Source organism: Scomber scombrus, chromosome 6 (assembly GCF_963691925.1).
Source record: "Scomber scombrus chromosome 6, fScoSco1.1, whole genome shotgun sequence".
Taxonomy (NCBI): domain Eukaryota; kingdom Metazoa; phylum Chordata; class Actinopteri; order Scombriformes; family Scombridae; genus Scomber; species Scomber scombrus.
In genome coordinates this window covers 25,760,233-25,776,720 of record NC_084975.1, presented here as the reverse complement: position 1 = coordinate 25,776,720, position 16,488 = coordinate 25,760,233, and the positions used below count along the sequence as shown (strand labels likewise).

Sequence of the window (16,488 nt, the reverse complement as noted above, 5' to 3'; positions counted from 1 at the left end):
ATATAGATAGTACTACTAAAGCCATAAGAACATGTAAGACAAATAAAAACAATTTAAGACATAAAATAAATCTATAAGGGCAATGAAGTGCAATATGCAATATAAAAGGTGACTTCCTTGTGAGGTAACTGATTTCTTTACATTGGACAGTCCAACAGACAGGTTTACACATAATTCAAATCAATACTAACCACGACATTCCTTTAGTTTCAATGGTGCAACCCAATGTAATAAATCAGTATTTAGAAACTAGCTGGTACAACTAAGAATTCATGAAGGACTTTACACAAAAAAGATACCAATCACTGGTTTCTATCTGCTACCTACTCCTGTGTGGTTTACTCAAATATGCAGTATGTTCTGTCAGCATCAAGGTGATTATTTGCAGACAAAAGACTGGTTTAGTTATTTATTTATTTTTTTTATGACCAAGGTTTTAAATGTCGCTATGCTGACTGAGAATCCTCAGTGCAGACAGTGATCAGGAACAGTACTGCCTGCTGTATGCCAACACATGCATGCCAAAATATATGAACATGCTCAGACAAAGAGGCACAGTGTGAAGTGATTTGTAGGACACAAATCACCTCTTCCTGAGCTTCAAAACATGTTTTCTCTTGAGGGGTCCAATGAAAGACATTAATTGATTTTTGTGCATTTCAGCTTCAGTATCTTGCAAGTGTTTGATGTCTCTGTGAAGGCACCATTGTTCTGCAGTGATTGGCTCTGTATGACTTGCCAGAGCTAAGCACTACATAGAGGGATTACTATGGTCCGGTCTAAGGGAAACAAAGAGCCTTGGGTGCACGAAAACAATATCTATCCAGCAGGCACAATTATCGTGCTCAAGCAATGCTGGACCCGCAGAAAAATGTGCATTGTGTACCAACTTAATGAGATGATCGACACAGAGCCAAAGAGATAAATAAATCTGTAAGCATTAAGCATTTAGCCGGATGTGTGGACAGAGTGTGAGTGAGTGCAGTGGAGCAAACTGCAAATAGACTGGTAATCCAGAAGATAAGTGTCAGAGTACAGGATCATTTGGATCACGAGAATGTAGATCCAATAAATAAACTTACATAAATAAACATACAATGCACATGTTCACCTGGCATCCTATTTCCTCCTTAATGTATTATTTATGACACAATACATGAAAACAATGCAGCAGGTACAGAAAGATATACGTAGATCATTTCCCAACTCTCCATTCCATCCATTCCACAACCTCAGTTTTTAAGCTCAGTTTCTACCATATGTCAGTTACTTTTAACTATTTCAACCATTTATCCATTATTTTTAGCTAGCTATTTCAACTGCTATATTGCTTTTAAGTATTTTAATCATTTTTGCTTTCAAATACTATACTTTAAGCTATCAGTTCCACCCCATTTATCAATTCTTTTAGCTACCCACTTCAACCGTTTAGCCATTATCCAACTAGCTTTAACACAGTCTTAATAGCAAAACATAAATTTGGTTTTATCAAATGGTTTTGTCTACTCCACTATCTTTCCAAGCACCAACCTGACAACTACTACACCTACCCCTATCTTGAAAACAGTTCAATGTTATTGGCTTTAAATATAGAGGGAAGAGAAAGAAAGACAAAAAAGAAATGTCTAAAACCCTGAAGAGAAAAAAATTACACACAGAGGCTGGATTGGTTGCATATAGATCAGTTTGCATAGGGGAGAAATAAATACAGCTACCTATTGACAAGCACTCGGTGTGCAGGTCTTTAGGTTTATGTTAGCTCTCAAAGTGCAGCCGAGGAATGCTCAATCAGAAAAAAAGGATCCATACCCCTTACCTTCAGCATTTAGATCACGCTGTTCTACTAAAAGTTCCATTACCAGCAATAAAGTAAAGTAAACATTGCAAAAATGAAAGGGTTTTCTCTTTGGAAGGCAATTATTGGCAAGTCAAAAAAAAAAAAAGTGCAAAATCTGCTGTACAGAAATTTGTAGACAGTAGTATTGATGTAAAAAAAAGATCACTAAGAGGACATGAGTGGCTTCTGGCTGCTGCTGCTGCTGTTGTTATTATAGCTTTGATGCTGGTCAACTCATATTCACGCAGGTGGAGCAAGAACGGGTCAGCTCATCACTTGGGAGTTTGACATCTGATTCAGTTCAAGTGTGAAGGACCAGTCAGGTGATTAAGGCAATGACTTGGCAGAGCACACAGTAAATGTCACCTCTGGTAGAAATCAATACCGCCTCAAGAATCCACAGTGCATCTGATATATAGAGATGGAGAGGGCCACTGTGCCTGATATTTGCTGAGAGGGTAAAGGGGAAAAAGAGGCTGTGATAGCTGTTAGAAGTGATGTGTGAGTATGTGCACATGCAATATGTGTACGTGTGAATAAATACAACAAGACAGAGAAAGAAAGAGAAGGGGAAGAAGAGTGAACACAGTTCTGTCAGAGTCTTTCCAGCATCCAAATATCTTCATTACACTATTTTGATTTGTTTTAGTCGGACACACGAAGACTAAAACAAGTGCATCCATTTGCATTTGTTTTATAATTACACACTGTGGTTCGCCGGCAGCTATCTCTCATTTTCAATTACCAATAAAATATTATTTTAAAAACAATCAACTGTTTTTGTGGCTTTAAAAAAAAATCACTGTGACCTTCACACCTACATAAGTGGCTCCATTAATGCTCCTGAACTGTTTTATGCTTGTTTTTGCATGTTTCTCCTCTTTCTGTCACTGACTCTGCATGTGAATCTGGATGTATGGATTTGATAGTGATCCAGCAACCCAGCCAGCATGTGTGCATTTGAAGTCTATGTACAGGTCTTTTCCTTGTGTGAGTGTGTGTGCTAACACATGTGTCTGAGTCTCAGCATGCATGCAAGACTGTGTGCCAAGGATCCACCCAGTCAGTCAGCCAGACAGCTTGCCAGTACCCTGACATTTCATCCAGCCGCCATCCCTCCTTCCCCACTCTACATCTCCCTTTCCTCCTCAATCTTGCTTTGCCTCCATCTCCATCAAGGTAAATGTCAGTGCACACACCTCAGTATAGGTCTGGCTGACCAATCCGGACCTGGCTACATCTATAACCCAAGATGAAGCCAGAAAACCAGGGGAGAGAGAGTGAGAATCAATCAGGCTGGGCCTCAGACACCTGCAGCTGGCAGGTTAGCCAGGCATGGAGAACCTGAGTCATGAAACCATCTGGTTCCCGGCCTGGGCTGCCGAACCCTGGCCACACCTGCTGGGCCTGTAAAACAACACTGGAGCAGTAAACACACAACCGTGCCATAGAGGAGGAGCAGTGGAGCGGGGACAGGGGGGAGAAAAAAAAAAGCACATTTGCTGCCAGTGGGTGGTTGTTGTCACTGTGTGAATGTAACATTTGGGGAGTAATAAAGGAGAAAGCTAAGGAACAAGGGAATTACAGAGGCAGAAAAAGTCAAATTAAAGTGAATACAGAAAGAAGACAATATACCTGTGACGTAATACATACATAAATACAGTACTGTAATGACTTTACTGCTAAACCATTGTTCAGCTAAAAGCTTATGTAAAAAGGACAATGGTGGACCATGAGCTGAGTTAGATATCTGGCCAAATTATATTTATCAAATTGTACATGACAATGTATTAATCTCATCCAAAGATAAGCATAGAGTCTGAACATATCAGTTTTCTTTTTCACTGTGAGTCAGGCATTGTGCGAGAGCTCTGCAGGATTGTGTGTACATACCACACAGTTGGTGTCTTACAATGAATTTGGTTGGTAAACACTTCTGTAGGTATTTAATTATGTGTATGTGGTCTGCATTCACAATGTGTACCAGACTACTGTGTGTGGTTGCTTCCTGATAGGCTGGTCACGAGTCTAAAATCACACTACTGCTGCAAGACCAGCAGCCAGCATGGGAATTTAGGAGAGGTAATGATCCACCTGTTCATCTGTGAAAAAAGGTCTACCCCACATTTTGACTTCCTTGAGATATGTGAAGTGACACAGCATGGGTTTTGAGTTCAAACTAAACTGGTACATCGGCATAAAGATGCAGTGTGTAGAATTTAGTGATATCTAGCAGAGCAGATTTGGCAGTAATAGAATAAAAGATTCCTAAGTATGTTTTAATTAGTGTGTAATCACCTGAAAATAAGAATAATTGTGTTTTCGTTATCTTACAATGAACCTTTTATATCTACATAGGGACCGGGTCCCTTTACACGGAGCCTGCCATGTTTCTACAGTAGCCCAGAGCAGATCAAACACATTTACATCCTAATGTAAAAATAATTTTGTCAAGTAGCGGCGTACAGAGGGTGTTATTTGGCTATATTAATGATTTCAGTTCAAAACAAAGTAGATTTCAGATTCATCCACTGAAAAATGATCCACTGTGGAGAGCTGTCAAATTTCAACAAAACTGAACAAAAAAGCAAAAGTGTTTCACATTGAATGCAAGAACTTCAGTTTCAGAAAAATGCATGAGCATGAAACCAGGCAGGTATTTACCAATCTATTTTTATTCATAGATCCCTGACTCACAGCCGAACTGAGGTAACAGCAAGCAACTTCCCGGGCATCTAAAAAAAAAACCTGCCTCTTGAAGAGCAGGGGACAGCAGCGGATTGACCTGCCGATTCATTCAAAGCATCGCAAGAGCTTCCTGGCACTGGCTAACACATAATGAGGACTACTCTCACACCACTACAGAAACTGATTTGATTTTGAAACTTTTAGTGTTACATGTTACTCAAGCAGTCAGGTCCCATTGCGATGCATATCCAGCATCCCTTGGGGGGATGTAGAGTTGTGTGGTAAGTGAGCTGGGGTAACCCTGACAGTACCATTTCCTCACCGTCAGTCTGCTCAAATCCCTTTTCTAGTTGGCAAGCTTGTCAATACTTCCACCTCACACACCTCTCACTTCACTGCACAGGGGCGGGGAGAGAGGTGTGAAGTGAGGGAATGAAAAACAACAAGAGCGTCAGCTGCAGGCACCAGCTGCTGTACAGCAGAATTCATTTGAATGCACTTTATTTCTCCCCTGTTGGGATTTGGCATATCAATCCGAGCACTTTTAGCTTTATCTAGATTGTGTGTTCATTCACCTTGAAAGGAGTATTTTGTCTAATAGCCCCAGTAAGTAAACCTGAAAAAGACCGTTTTATAAATATATACTACTGACTTTCTTTCTCCTGTCTATGCTTGAGTTTGTTGTGTAACGCGTGATTTCAGTGCCAAAATCCGCGCGCATAAAAACCATAATCAGCGCGCATAAAGATCACTCTCTGCGCGCTCGCCGTCACTCTCTGCGCGATTGCGGTCTCTGTGTACACGCTCATGGTCACTCTCTGCGCGCTCGCTGTCTCTGTGTATACGCTCGCGGTCACTCTCTGCGCGCTCGCTGTCTCTGTGTATACGCTCGCTGTCACTCTCTGTGCCTTCTACTCGCTCGCCTTTGCTGAGTTTTGGCACTTTGGGGGCGGGCATTGAATAGCCAGCCCCGCAACCCCCCCTCCTTTCTGATTGGTCACTTTAAACGCCTGGTGGAGGAAGTGAGCCTCCGTTCTCCCTTGTAGCAAGTCAGTAAACTATAAATTGGGTTATCCATGCCAATCTTTGTATGTTACTTCTCAAAACATTAAGAAAACGAACTCCATAATTTACCATTTTATATGGAAAAATAAAACACATTATATTAAAAAGTCACATTTGGTCAAAGATACTAATAAAGGAGGTTAAAAAACACTGGATATAGAATCAATGTTAGGGATTTTTAGAGTAAATTGGATAAAAGCCTTTCTGTCACAAACTGAATCTATCTGGTTTCATATCCCCAAAAATATATATTTTTAAAGTAGGAGGGTTTGAATTTTTGTTACAATGTGATTTTGAAATCACAAAATTACCTTTGAAACTGTCAAAATGTCATGAACAAGTGTTACGATACTGGAGAATGATATTTACCCACAATTTTAGTCCACATGGATCCACATTGTGGAACAACAGAGCAATTACATCAAATAGAAAAACCTTATACCATCAAAAATGGTGTGATAAGAAAATAATGTTTGATGCTGAACTGTTGGATGAACATGGTTCAATCTTACAACTCAACTCTTTCAATGAAAAATTTAATATGCAGTGCTCTTATAGGGAATACAGCAAAATATGTAAAGCTAATCCAGTTCCACTACAGTTGATAAAAAATACTCTCTCTCATTCCAGTGTACAGATAGTCTTACCAGATATAAAAATTGAACAAATGCTAGGCTAAATACTGATAAAAAATGCAATAATAAAATAATACGAAAGATGGTCATGCAGAACCTTTTTTATGGTCATACAAGGGCAACAAACATTAGAATAAGAGAGAGTAATCTAAAAAATATAAACAAATTTACAAAATATCTGAACTGGCCAATCACCCCAAAAGCCGAAGAATTGCAATTTAAAATTATTAATAGCTATTATCCAGCAGCAGAAACATTAAAGAAAAGGTTTTGATTTGAGGTTGAGCCATGTTGTTTTTGTAATGCGGATTGTGAATCTTTTTTATTCTTGTACAGTGACATCACATTTTTGGCAGGATGTTTTTGAATGGATAGGTAATAAAATAGAAATTATGACAGAACTGGTCAATATTATCATAGTTTTGGGTAAATATCACATCCATTCATGCAAATGGAAAAATAAATCCCCCTCAATAGTTTGGTTTAAAAACGAGCTAAAAAAATATTTTTCTTCTTTGAAGTTGTTAAATGTATACAAGCCAATTTGTAAATTGAGTGAAACTGCAACAAAATATTTGGGCTCGCAGAGAGTGACCGCGAGCGTGAGCGTGACCGCGAGCGTGTAAACAGAGACCGCGAGCGCGCAGAGTGTGACGGCGAGCATGCAGATAGTGGTCTTTATGCGCGCTTATTATGTTGTTTTATGCGCACAGATTTTGGCACTGAAATGACGCCATAGTTGTGTCTCAAGAACAACCACAGCAAAGTATTACCAATGAACCTCCTGGCTGTGGCAGTGATGAATGGAAACCCAATGCGACGAGTGGGCTCCTGAAGTTAAAAATGTGTTGCATTGACAGGGAGGTTACACCTTTTCAGATGTTGTCAGTAAAGCGCTGACTTAAGAATGGCAACGCTATCGCACTTTGCTCTCGAAGGCTGCAAATTATAATACATTTCAAGTTTGAATGTCTCTAATCAGGGGTTCACTCCTAAACACAAGCCTATCGGAGGCTGGCATCAGTCGGTGATGCCCGGAGGTGAACAAGAGAAGATAAAGAATAGCAAGGTCTATGAACGTAGATTCATGAAGCCTGCATTATCACTCAGGCTGTGTCTAAGGCTATTGTTGGGCTGCACACAGGTATTGGCCAGGGGTGGTCATTAGAAGTAAAGAACTGTGGTCTGTGTTTGTTTCTCTTCAAGGTTTATCTGTCATTATCAGCTTACCTTTCTCCTCTCTAGCTGACCTCCATTCAATCAAAAGTGCCAGCCTGCTGCTGATACTCCCTTCAAGCTCTCCTCCTTCCACCTTGAATTGACTTGCACCAAAACTTTCTCAACTCCCCCTCCCCCCGTGTTTTTGATCCAGGCAAAGATTTGCTCCCTTCTTCCTCTCTTACACTTCCTGCCCTTGTTTTTTATGCTTCTCTTTTTGTTCCTCTTTGTATTTCTACTCTTCACTTTTGTAAGAATATATGTCTTCCACTGTGCCCCCCCTACCTCTTCCTGTCAAACCATATCAGTTAAACACTTAACTAATCATGCCTATCTTCAACAGCTCAGCAGCATTGAAAAACACCTTAATTAAAACTTGTTTTGATTACAATCCACTGGAAAAGGCTAAGACAATCAGCACACTCTCATACGATCCACCTGTAGAATAAAAGTTAACAGAATGAAATTATAATACAGTATGCACAGGATTGTCGTTTTGCAGTCTTTCCCTCCCTTTATCACAATGATTACTAAAGCGTGCCTTGAAAGTGCACCAGCATCAATGCAGAACACCCAGAGTCAGCCATTAATAAAGAAATCAAACTGACACTACAAAGGACATTATGCAGTATGCAAATGACTATTCTCATTCATATCCTGTTATCTGTTTAATGTGACTTGTATCTCGTTCTTTGTTCTACTTTTTACACGTTCACTTTTAGTTACTCCATTTGCTACTTTGCTGTAGTGAAGGAGGACAGCCACGCGTTGGCATTCCTCTCACGCACTGGAACGCTGATGTGATTTCATCACTCAAGCATTAGCAGACTCTTCCTCCAAATGAGTCTTTTGTGCTCATCGCGGAGTGCATACTGAGCATATGGATGGAAAGCAGAGAAGTGGATTTTGCTGTAGGAGTAGTTTTAGTGGTTTGTGCGGATGTTTTTATGCTTTATTCATTTTATTTTTGCTACTTTATATTAAACTTTTCAACACTGTAATCTACTGTAGTGGAGGTCAATACGAACTGGCCACAGCCGCTGTACTCTGTGAGGAAAATAAGCGAAAACACTTTTTACAAGCCTAGCAGCGGTACATGGATTTTGGGATCACTTATTTGCCCAAACTGTTCCTCTGTTCTTTGGAAAGAAAACCCTTCTAATAAACTTATTTTACAAACGTATAATACATAGATTTCCTAACAAAAGTATTGCTTAAAAAAGACTGAATTGCAATATTGGTACACACAAGCCATCAGATCTCATCTACATCTCCCTGGTAAACTTAATAATCACTGAGCATAACAAATGACTGTACATGAGGGAATCTTTCTTTTGTTTCTCGTCTTTCCAACAAAAAAGCAAAACAGCAAAGAAATAATGTTGCATAATTCTCAACAGCAAGTGAGATAACTCTAAAGAAGAAGCACTTGATGCCATCTCTCAGAACAGATCCAGACAAGACAGACAACTCAAGTGTGAGTGCACATTTATCCAGATGGGATTTATTTCTGTTTTCAGCCTGCCAAGCAAAACATGCGGTAGCTCAAACACGAGTGGTATCTATAAAACAGAATTTCCCCAATAACCTGTTTCCTTTTAAATATAAATTCAAAGATTTCAAGCCTCATAAGTCTACACGAATGGACATTGTGCTTTCACAGAGTCAATTTAAAGCCATTTCCCAGACACAGTAGCGGAATTTGATTCTTTTGATTGAACGTCAGAGGGGAGCTCCTAACCTGATTTACGCAGGAATAGGAAAGTACATTTTCAAATTCAGCCGTACATACAATCCCATTTGATCCTGACAAAAGTACACTATAAATTGGGAATCATATTCCAGGCTGCTTCCCAGCTGTGGGCTCACACTCTGCTCTGATGCAGAAGTGGATAGATTAGTCTCAAGCAGGCAACGCTGTCTGGCTCTATCACCCTTGGAAGACATGAAACAATATGGATAAATATGCTATGCGGGGTCTCACGCTGGTCTGTTTGCCACTACTGCTGAGTGATTCCAGCTTCCCACCATTGATGAAATACAAATAATTGTCTTTTGAGACACTATGGCATGGAATCACTTTTACACACACACGATCCATACTGGGTTTTTAGACCGTTTGGTAGAGCACATTTTGAGTTACAATATCTCATTGAAAAATGTGTTGAACTTAACTCAAACTGATTAAGCCATCTCTGCCAATCAGTTTAGATGTGTTTTGCTGAAAAAATCCACTAGGTGTCACTTTGCCTCCGAACAGGAAGCGAGAAAGAGAAAATTGACTCCAGACATGAGGACACGTTTTGGTGGAATTTTTTTCGACATATTTTAGTTTTAGAGGTCTCAGCGAACACAATTATGTAACTTCATGCAACAAAAAGAAGTCCAATAATGGTCAAATATTTTTTTTTAAACGTGCTCTACCAAACGGTTGAATCATTGTTTTATGGTAGCTACCTAATGTAATTAAAATGGACTATTTACTATCAAATAAAAAACTTCTGATCATTCATTGTTGATAGATTGAATGATAATCCATTAAAAATATATATGCTGAAATCATTTTATAAGTGTGATTTTTTTACTATCTAAAAACATGCTTGACCAAATGGTTGAGTTGTACTGATAAGGGTAGTGATGCATAATACATTTACAATCTTTATTAAATAAAAAAAATCATGAACATTCACTGTTATTAATATCAAAGATGAGCAAGATGAACAAGTTCAATTCATTTCATGAAAAAGTTTTCATTTTATTTGACTTTTACTACATGTTTTCTTCTCAACCATTTGTTAGAATTAAGTGGGTTTTTTTTTTTAAAAACACTTGATTGTTGTTAATATTGACCCAAGTAAATACAAAAATAAAAAAAGTCCATAGATTTTTCTTGGTGAGGACATTAAAGGGCTAAAGCTAACATTTACCTTGAATCTGAGATCTGAAATGAGTCTTTTGGTTAAACAGAGAAATTAAATGATAAACTTAGTATTCAGGTCATTACTCCATTAATAACAACAAAGGAGTTTTTGATCAATTTCCTTTTTTCAACATGTTGGTGGGTCAGTAATTGTGAGTAAAAGCTTGTGTAGTGTGAGCTATGATGAAGCTACTTGAGACCGATGGGTCATCCATACCAGCCTTAGATAGGACAGCTGCATCATTAGACCTACAGCAGTTCTCCATCACAACCCTGTCCCTCTGTGCTGCTCCCTCTTTCTATCTGTCTGGTTGCTCCTCTTTTACAGAGGAGAGGAGTCACTGTTAGTCCTCTTCAGTCTCTGCTTTTGATCACACAGAAGTGGCAGGTATTGTCACAACCCTGCAGCCATTGATCGTGCCCTCAGTGAAAACCTGAGCAGGTTTTTCTCCCTCTCACACTCTGGCCTCTGACCTTTCATTTGCAAGCTCTTAAGTGATTTGGTCGACTGTATTAAACTTACAAGATCAATAACACAATTCATTTGCTTTTGACTGAGGGAAGGGTATAATTGCTTGTGCATCATATCCTAAACTTCGGTTTATATCAAAACATAACCTAAAGTACACAACAGCCTCTATAAACCAGAATGCTATGCAGCCCCAAGACCTGTTGCATGTTTTTATAGGGTCTAGATTTATTTTTCTCTAAAAGCAACAAGAACCAGCAGTGTTTCTGTACATGCTACTACTTGATATGTAGTTTGGATATTTGGTGGTTGTTAGCTGCTTCCCGCTGTACAGGAAACAAATAACACAAAGATTGATTTAAATGAGGGCATTCGGGTTGGGGACATTCTAACCACTGGTTCCTGTAGTGAAGAAAATAAGTTTCTGTATCTAAATAGAAATAAATGTCTCTTTCAGTATTTACTCTTTCCAGTGTAAATTTAAAAAAGGCATGCATTGATAATAAAATATGTTTTTATTCCAACACTGTTCAAGACGAATGTTGTATAACAGAGGTCACTAATAGGCGGAATGTGGTCTGGATCTGGAACCAAACGGCCTCCTATCCGGACCCAGACCTGTAACTGATGAAATATTGATTTTTGTTAAATTTGATCTGAGCGTTTCTATTTTAACGGGTGTAGCTTCTCCAGCTATTACGGTAAAAGTGGAGCGGCCCTCTGAAACTCACAGACCACTGTGCATAGCCAATCTTCTCACATGACTTTAATCAGCCAATCAGATCCGTGCATTCGGACATGCAGAGAGACCATAGGGAGAGACTCAACTGTCAGTGAGATACACACGGAGAAAAGAGGAGAGACAGAGAGGTGGCAGATAAGAGCTAAAACTAAGCACTTTATTTAAGAAGCAAAAATTAGGAAAATTTATTTATCTTGTTCTTTTTTTATTCTTATTTTATTTATTTTATTATTTATTTGAATCCCACAAGTTCAGTGTAAATATTAATAAATGAATTCTACTGTATTTATTTGACAGTCTACAATCTAGCCACTAGACACAGATGCTGATGGAACTACAATGCTACTTCAAGCTACTGAAAAATAACTCAGACATTATGATGTTCTGGACCTTCACTTGAGGAAATGTTCACAAATTGGACCTCAATGAATTTTAATTGAATACCCCATGTGTATTATTTTCATGAAGTAGGGGTGAGGGGTACCAATAATTAATAATTAATAATAAATGGCCCCACCTGTACATTTAATGAGTTTTTACTTTATAGGCCATAAAATGGGTGCGTGATTTTGGCAATTCCATAGGGACACATTTTATTAAGGAACATTTTAAACTGAAGCAACAGAAGAAGAGAAGTTCTCTAGTTCCTATATTTCCCATAACGCAACCAAACAGATAACTGTGTTTCCCTGACTGGGAAATGGCTGCATCCTTCAAACTCAATGCTCTGTAGGCTGCAGGCTTTCTGTTATGAATTTTTAGCCCCAAGCTGAGAGAAGTGTGATGATCTCACCTGAGCTATTTTCTCAGACTTTATAAACTCTCCCACCAGAGACACAAAAACAATTACACAACTTTTTCACAAGCAGGAGGAGTAGTGCTCCTTGAGAAAGTTAAACTGAGGTTTCCTTTTCACACATACACTGCAATCCTGTAGTTGTCCAGATATTACCAGTAGGAGCTGTATGGACCAATGCAAAAGTCAAAATCCGTCTAACTGGACATTAAATGGACTGTATACTGCCAGCTCCCTAAAGTACGCAGTCTGTAATGTCCTGTTGAGCCCATGAGATAATTCAGCAAGGGGGTGTGCTACAATTGCTCTCTGCCATAAGTGCAACAAAATCCAGCAGTAAAGGAGGTGGTATGAGCAATTTATCAAACAACTGTTGAACAAGCAGAACATAAAACTTAAATACAACATCTTTGACTACCAGCAGTCAACTGCCCTCTCATCCACAGCCAATATATTTTACACATGCCGCCAGCACTGGATAAACACAGCAGGCCCACTGAGCTGCATTGTTATGTTTTGTTTTGACTGGGTTGGAACAGTCTGCCGTGAAGCTAGCACTAATGGGAGAGAAGACTTCCCGTGATTTCTCATAAAATGAAAAGTTGGTTTATTTATTTGACATCATTTTATTGGTGGAAAGCTTGAAAGCGCTGAATTACAACCGCAGCATACTCCTTTGCATCATGTCCTGCCTGCTGCCCCACTAAACCAAATAGAGTATTTCCAGTAGGTGAGAAAAGAGTCTGGACCATCTCCTGCCGTTGTGCTACATGTATTAAAGTGCAAATCTAGAAAATGTCCGGACTTGATTCTCCAGATGTGGAGTTTATATTTGAAAATGGCTTGACCTTCCTGTGTGAAAACAGCGGAATGCCCCTTTAACAATATTAATAAAAGTAGGCAGGTTGAGGACAACACAGTGAAAATAGATTACAATAACATTTCATCACTAAAACATCTTCTGGCTTTCTAGTTGCTTTAACCTCCAGTTCCATCATGTGTCTTATTTCACAAAATGATTTACCATACAATATGTATAGTGTACACTTTCCACTTTGGATGAGGGTCTGCAAAAAAACAGGCTCAACTTCTTAACAGATGTTTAGTAATGTACCGACAAATTATTCATAACAAATTAGTAAAACATGCCTTAAGTTGATTAAACATTTATTAAGCTACTTAACATTTGATAATGATATTAAGGCAAAATTATTCTTCACTAGTGTATCAGATATGACAAACTTACAAATGAATCCCTGTTGAGTCACAAGTATGTAACTTGTGTTGATGAAATTATTTATGTGACATATTATTATTGCATAGGTTTATAATGAATGTTATGAATTGATATCATTGTTAAGTAAGTGTTAACTGCATTTTCTTTCTATTGTAAAAAAGCTAAATGTACTTCTGAGCATGAGCATAAATGTACAATATATGAAAGAGGTGCAACAATTCCTAAAGAGTCATTCTGTAAACAGACCACTGAAGTGAATCAGAATACGTTATATATAGGATTTTAGGGCTCTGCTAATAGCTAACGGATATATTCAGCTGTATTTGGTGTGATTGGGCTGCATTAATTGCTTGTTAATTCATTTCCTCTCATGTTATGATTATCTTTAATCAGACAGTGTATCAAATAAAAATACCCCTGCCACACAGCAAGGAGACTACCACAATATCCTTCTTATGTTATGTTCCCTTTTGATTTCAGAAGCACTCAAGACCAATTAGGTATAGCACCAGTCACGGCTATATAGATGATTAGATTATGCAATTTGCCCAGAGGCAAAATGATAGAAATTATTTCTTATAAAATGAAAAGAGGCAGCAATTTCTTAGCGTACATATGGACATAAGAATATGGGTAAAAACACTTTTGTCTTAACGAAGACTTAATTTAATCTTTTATTCAGCGTTATCATCAAGTGCAGTGCAGTGATGCAATTTGATTGTTTCCAGCGCAGTCTAATAAAGAATTTAATTCACTATTAAATGCAAGAGTCAAGGTAATTATAGTGTAGAAACAGAGTACTCATATGGTATAATATACACATTTTTCAATAGTTGCTCATATTTCCTTAAAAATATCGTAAAAATGTTCTGTTGAGATAAACACTACAAACACAAATATCCCTTAACCCTCACATACTGTTCATATTCTGACTCATAATTAGTCTCAGCACTAATTCACATTCATAAATTCCCCATCAGTCATCAATAAATGTTTGATTAATCCTTAATAAGGCTGTCAGTAAGCAAACACTGTATTCTATTGATTTATGGAAAAACTAATGACTAATTTATGGTACAGGAGAACATTTTATAGAATATGAAGAATACAACAATGTGTTTTTTGGGGGGGTTTTTTAAGATTTATTTTTGGGCTTTTTGCCTTTATTTTGATAGTAGGTGGCAGAGAGGCCGACAGGAAACAGGGAGAGAGAGAGAGAGAGAGGAATGACCTGCAGCAAAGGTACCTCGCCAGAAACAAACCAGGGTTGCTGCCATTATGTGACATACGCGGTAACCACTCGGCTACCAAGGCGTTCCAAGAATACAACCTGTTTTAATGCTGATATTTTACATTTTCATACATATACATATATAAAAATGTGTATCAGCTGCACAAAAAATTTAAAACTAATGTGTTTTATTTAAATTTTTCTATACTGTGGGTCACATTAGGAAAAGTCCAGCTAAAGGAAATGTGTATAGGATGTTTTTACAGCGGTCAGATGTAAAAATGGGTCAAAATGACTCTGAACAGTATGTAAGGGTTAAGAATGAAGTATAAGGAATGAACACGTACCCAGTTCTAGTCCCTGAAGTGGAGTCGGTGTACTGTGTTGAGTGTTGACAAAATGGTCTCAAGATTAACTGCCAGAAGGTTCAGAAGGTGGCACTTTCTAAATGTCTTTGCTACTTTTAAATGAATAACCCGTAAGTGTTTGATTTAATTATAAATCATGAGCTTTTTATATTTGGTATTTTGCCGATGGCAGGGCTATGCCAATAAATATGACTGTGTGGTTTTCCCAAATGAGGTTCAACAAGAGAGTGTCACGATTCCTGCTTAGACCATGTGTGTATGTGTGTGTGTGTGTGTGTTTTCCTTAACCTTTCTGTCTCTGTCCATGCCCTCAGCCCTTCAACACTCTCTGCTCTAGTCTTTGCCATTTGTCCACCTATCCACCACACCCACCTGCTCACCTGTTCTCATTAGGTAATCATCTGCACCTGCTGTCCATTCCTAATCAGCTCCTCAGTTCAAATACCAGTCTCTATCATCCATTCCCTGCCAGTTTGTCATAGTATCTTCCATGGACTCTTTCATTCGTGCCAACCTGACCCTGATCGCCATCCTGCTGTTCCTTTTCGTACTTGTTTCTGCCTAATCATGTTATTCAGACTTTCAACCTGTTTTTGAAGCTCCTGCCTGCCTGTAGCACTTTTAGACTTTTAGTTTCCTGATTTCAGACTAAATTGACCACTAATTGACTAACTGTAAGCGTGTCATTTGTGTTTTGAACATTAAACCCCTGATTCAGCCTATCTGTCTGCCGAGTCTGCATTTAGGTCCTCCTCCTGTCTGCCCCATCCTAATTTGAGACAGTAAAAGGCACAGGAGGGAAGCTTTCATGGGAAGAGTGTCTCCCACTCATCATCCAACCAATTTCCTACTGAGTAAGTCGTATTATTAACAAAGCATGATGCACGCACTAGTTTAAATATTCATGTTCTACATAATCATATGTCTCTCTTTGTTGGTATGGACACAACTCTGAGTGATGACCAAAAGTGTTAAAAAGTTCAAAGAAACATACAGAAAAACAGCTTGTCAATAGTAATTTATCCAATGGGGATGGCAGTGTCTCATAATCTGGTGTATGTTGTAATTTAATGCAGAAATTAAAAAGAAACAGAAAATGCTGGAGCAGGGATGACATTTCACAGTTTTTCATTTTGAATCACTCATAATACAATTCCATAAAACTCCCATGAATGCAATGAAGGGTTTACTTTTCACAGTGATTTTTTGCCTCTGTGTAATGTACTGGATAATCATTACAACCCTCATCATTACAGCCCCAATCAGCACTCCAGTGGTAATG

The 16,488-nt window shown here is 38.5% G+C and overlaps 1 protein-coding gene across 1 annotated transcript in view; it reads right to left on the bottom strand.

Annotated features, from left to right (window-relative positions):
* The window catches only part of cdh13 (cadherin 13, H-cadherin (heart)), a 270,635-nt gene extending 265,153 nt beyond the window's left edge, over positions 1–5,482 (bottom strand). Inside the window, exons 1-2 of the mRNA XM_062421569.1 lie at positions 5,278–5,482; positions 2,223–2,287 (exon numbers count right to left, since the gene is read on the bottom strand). Of these exons, the coding sequence (XP_062277553.1) occupies positions 2,223–2,287; positions 5,278–5,482 (270 nt within the window). The remainder of the gene's footprint in view (positions 1–2,222; positions 2,288–5,277) is intronic.
* Positions 5,483–16,488: the final 11,006 nt, after the last annotated feature.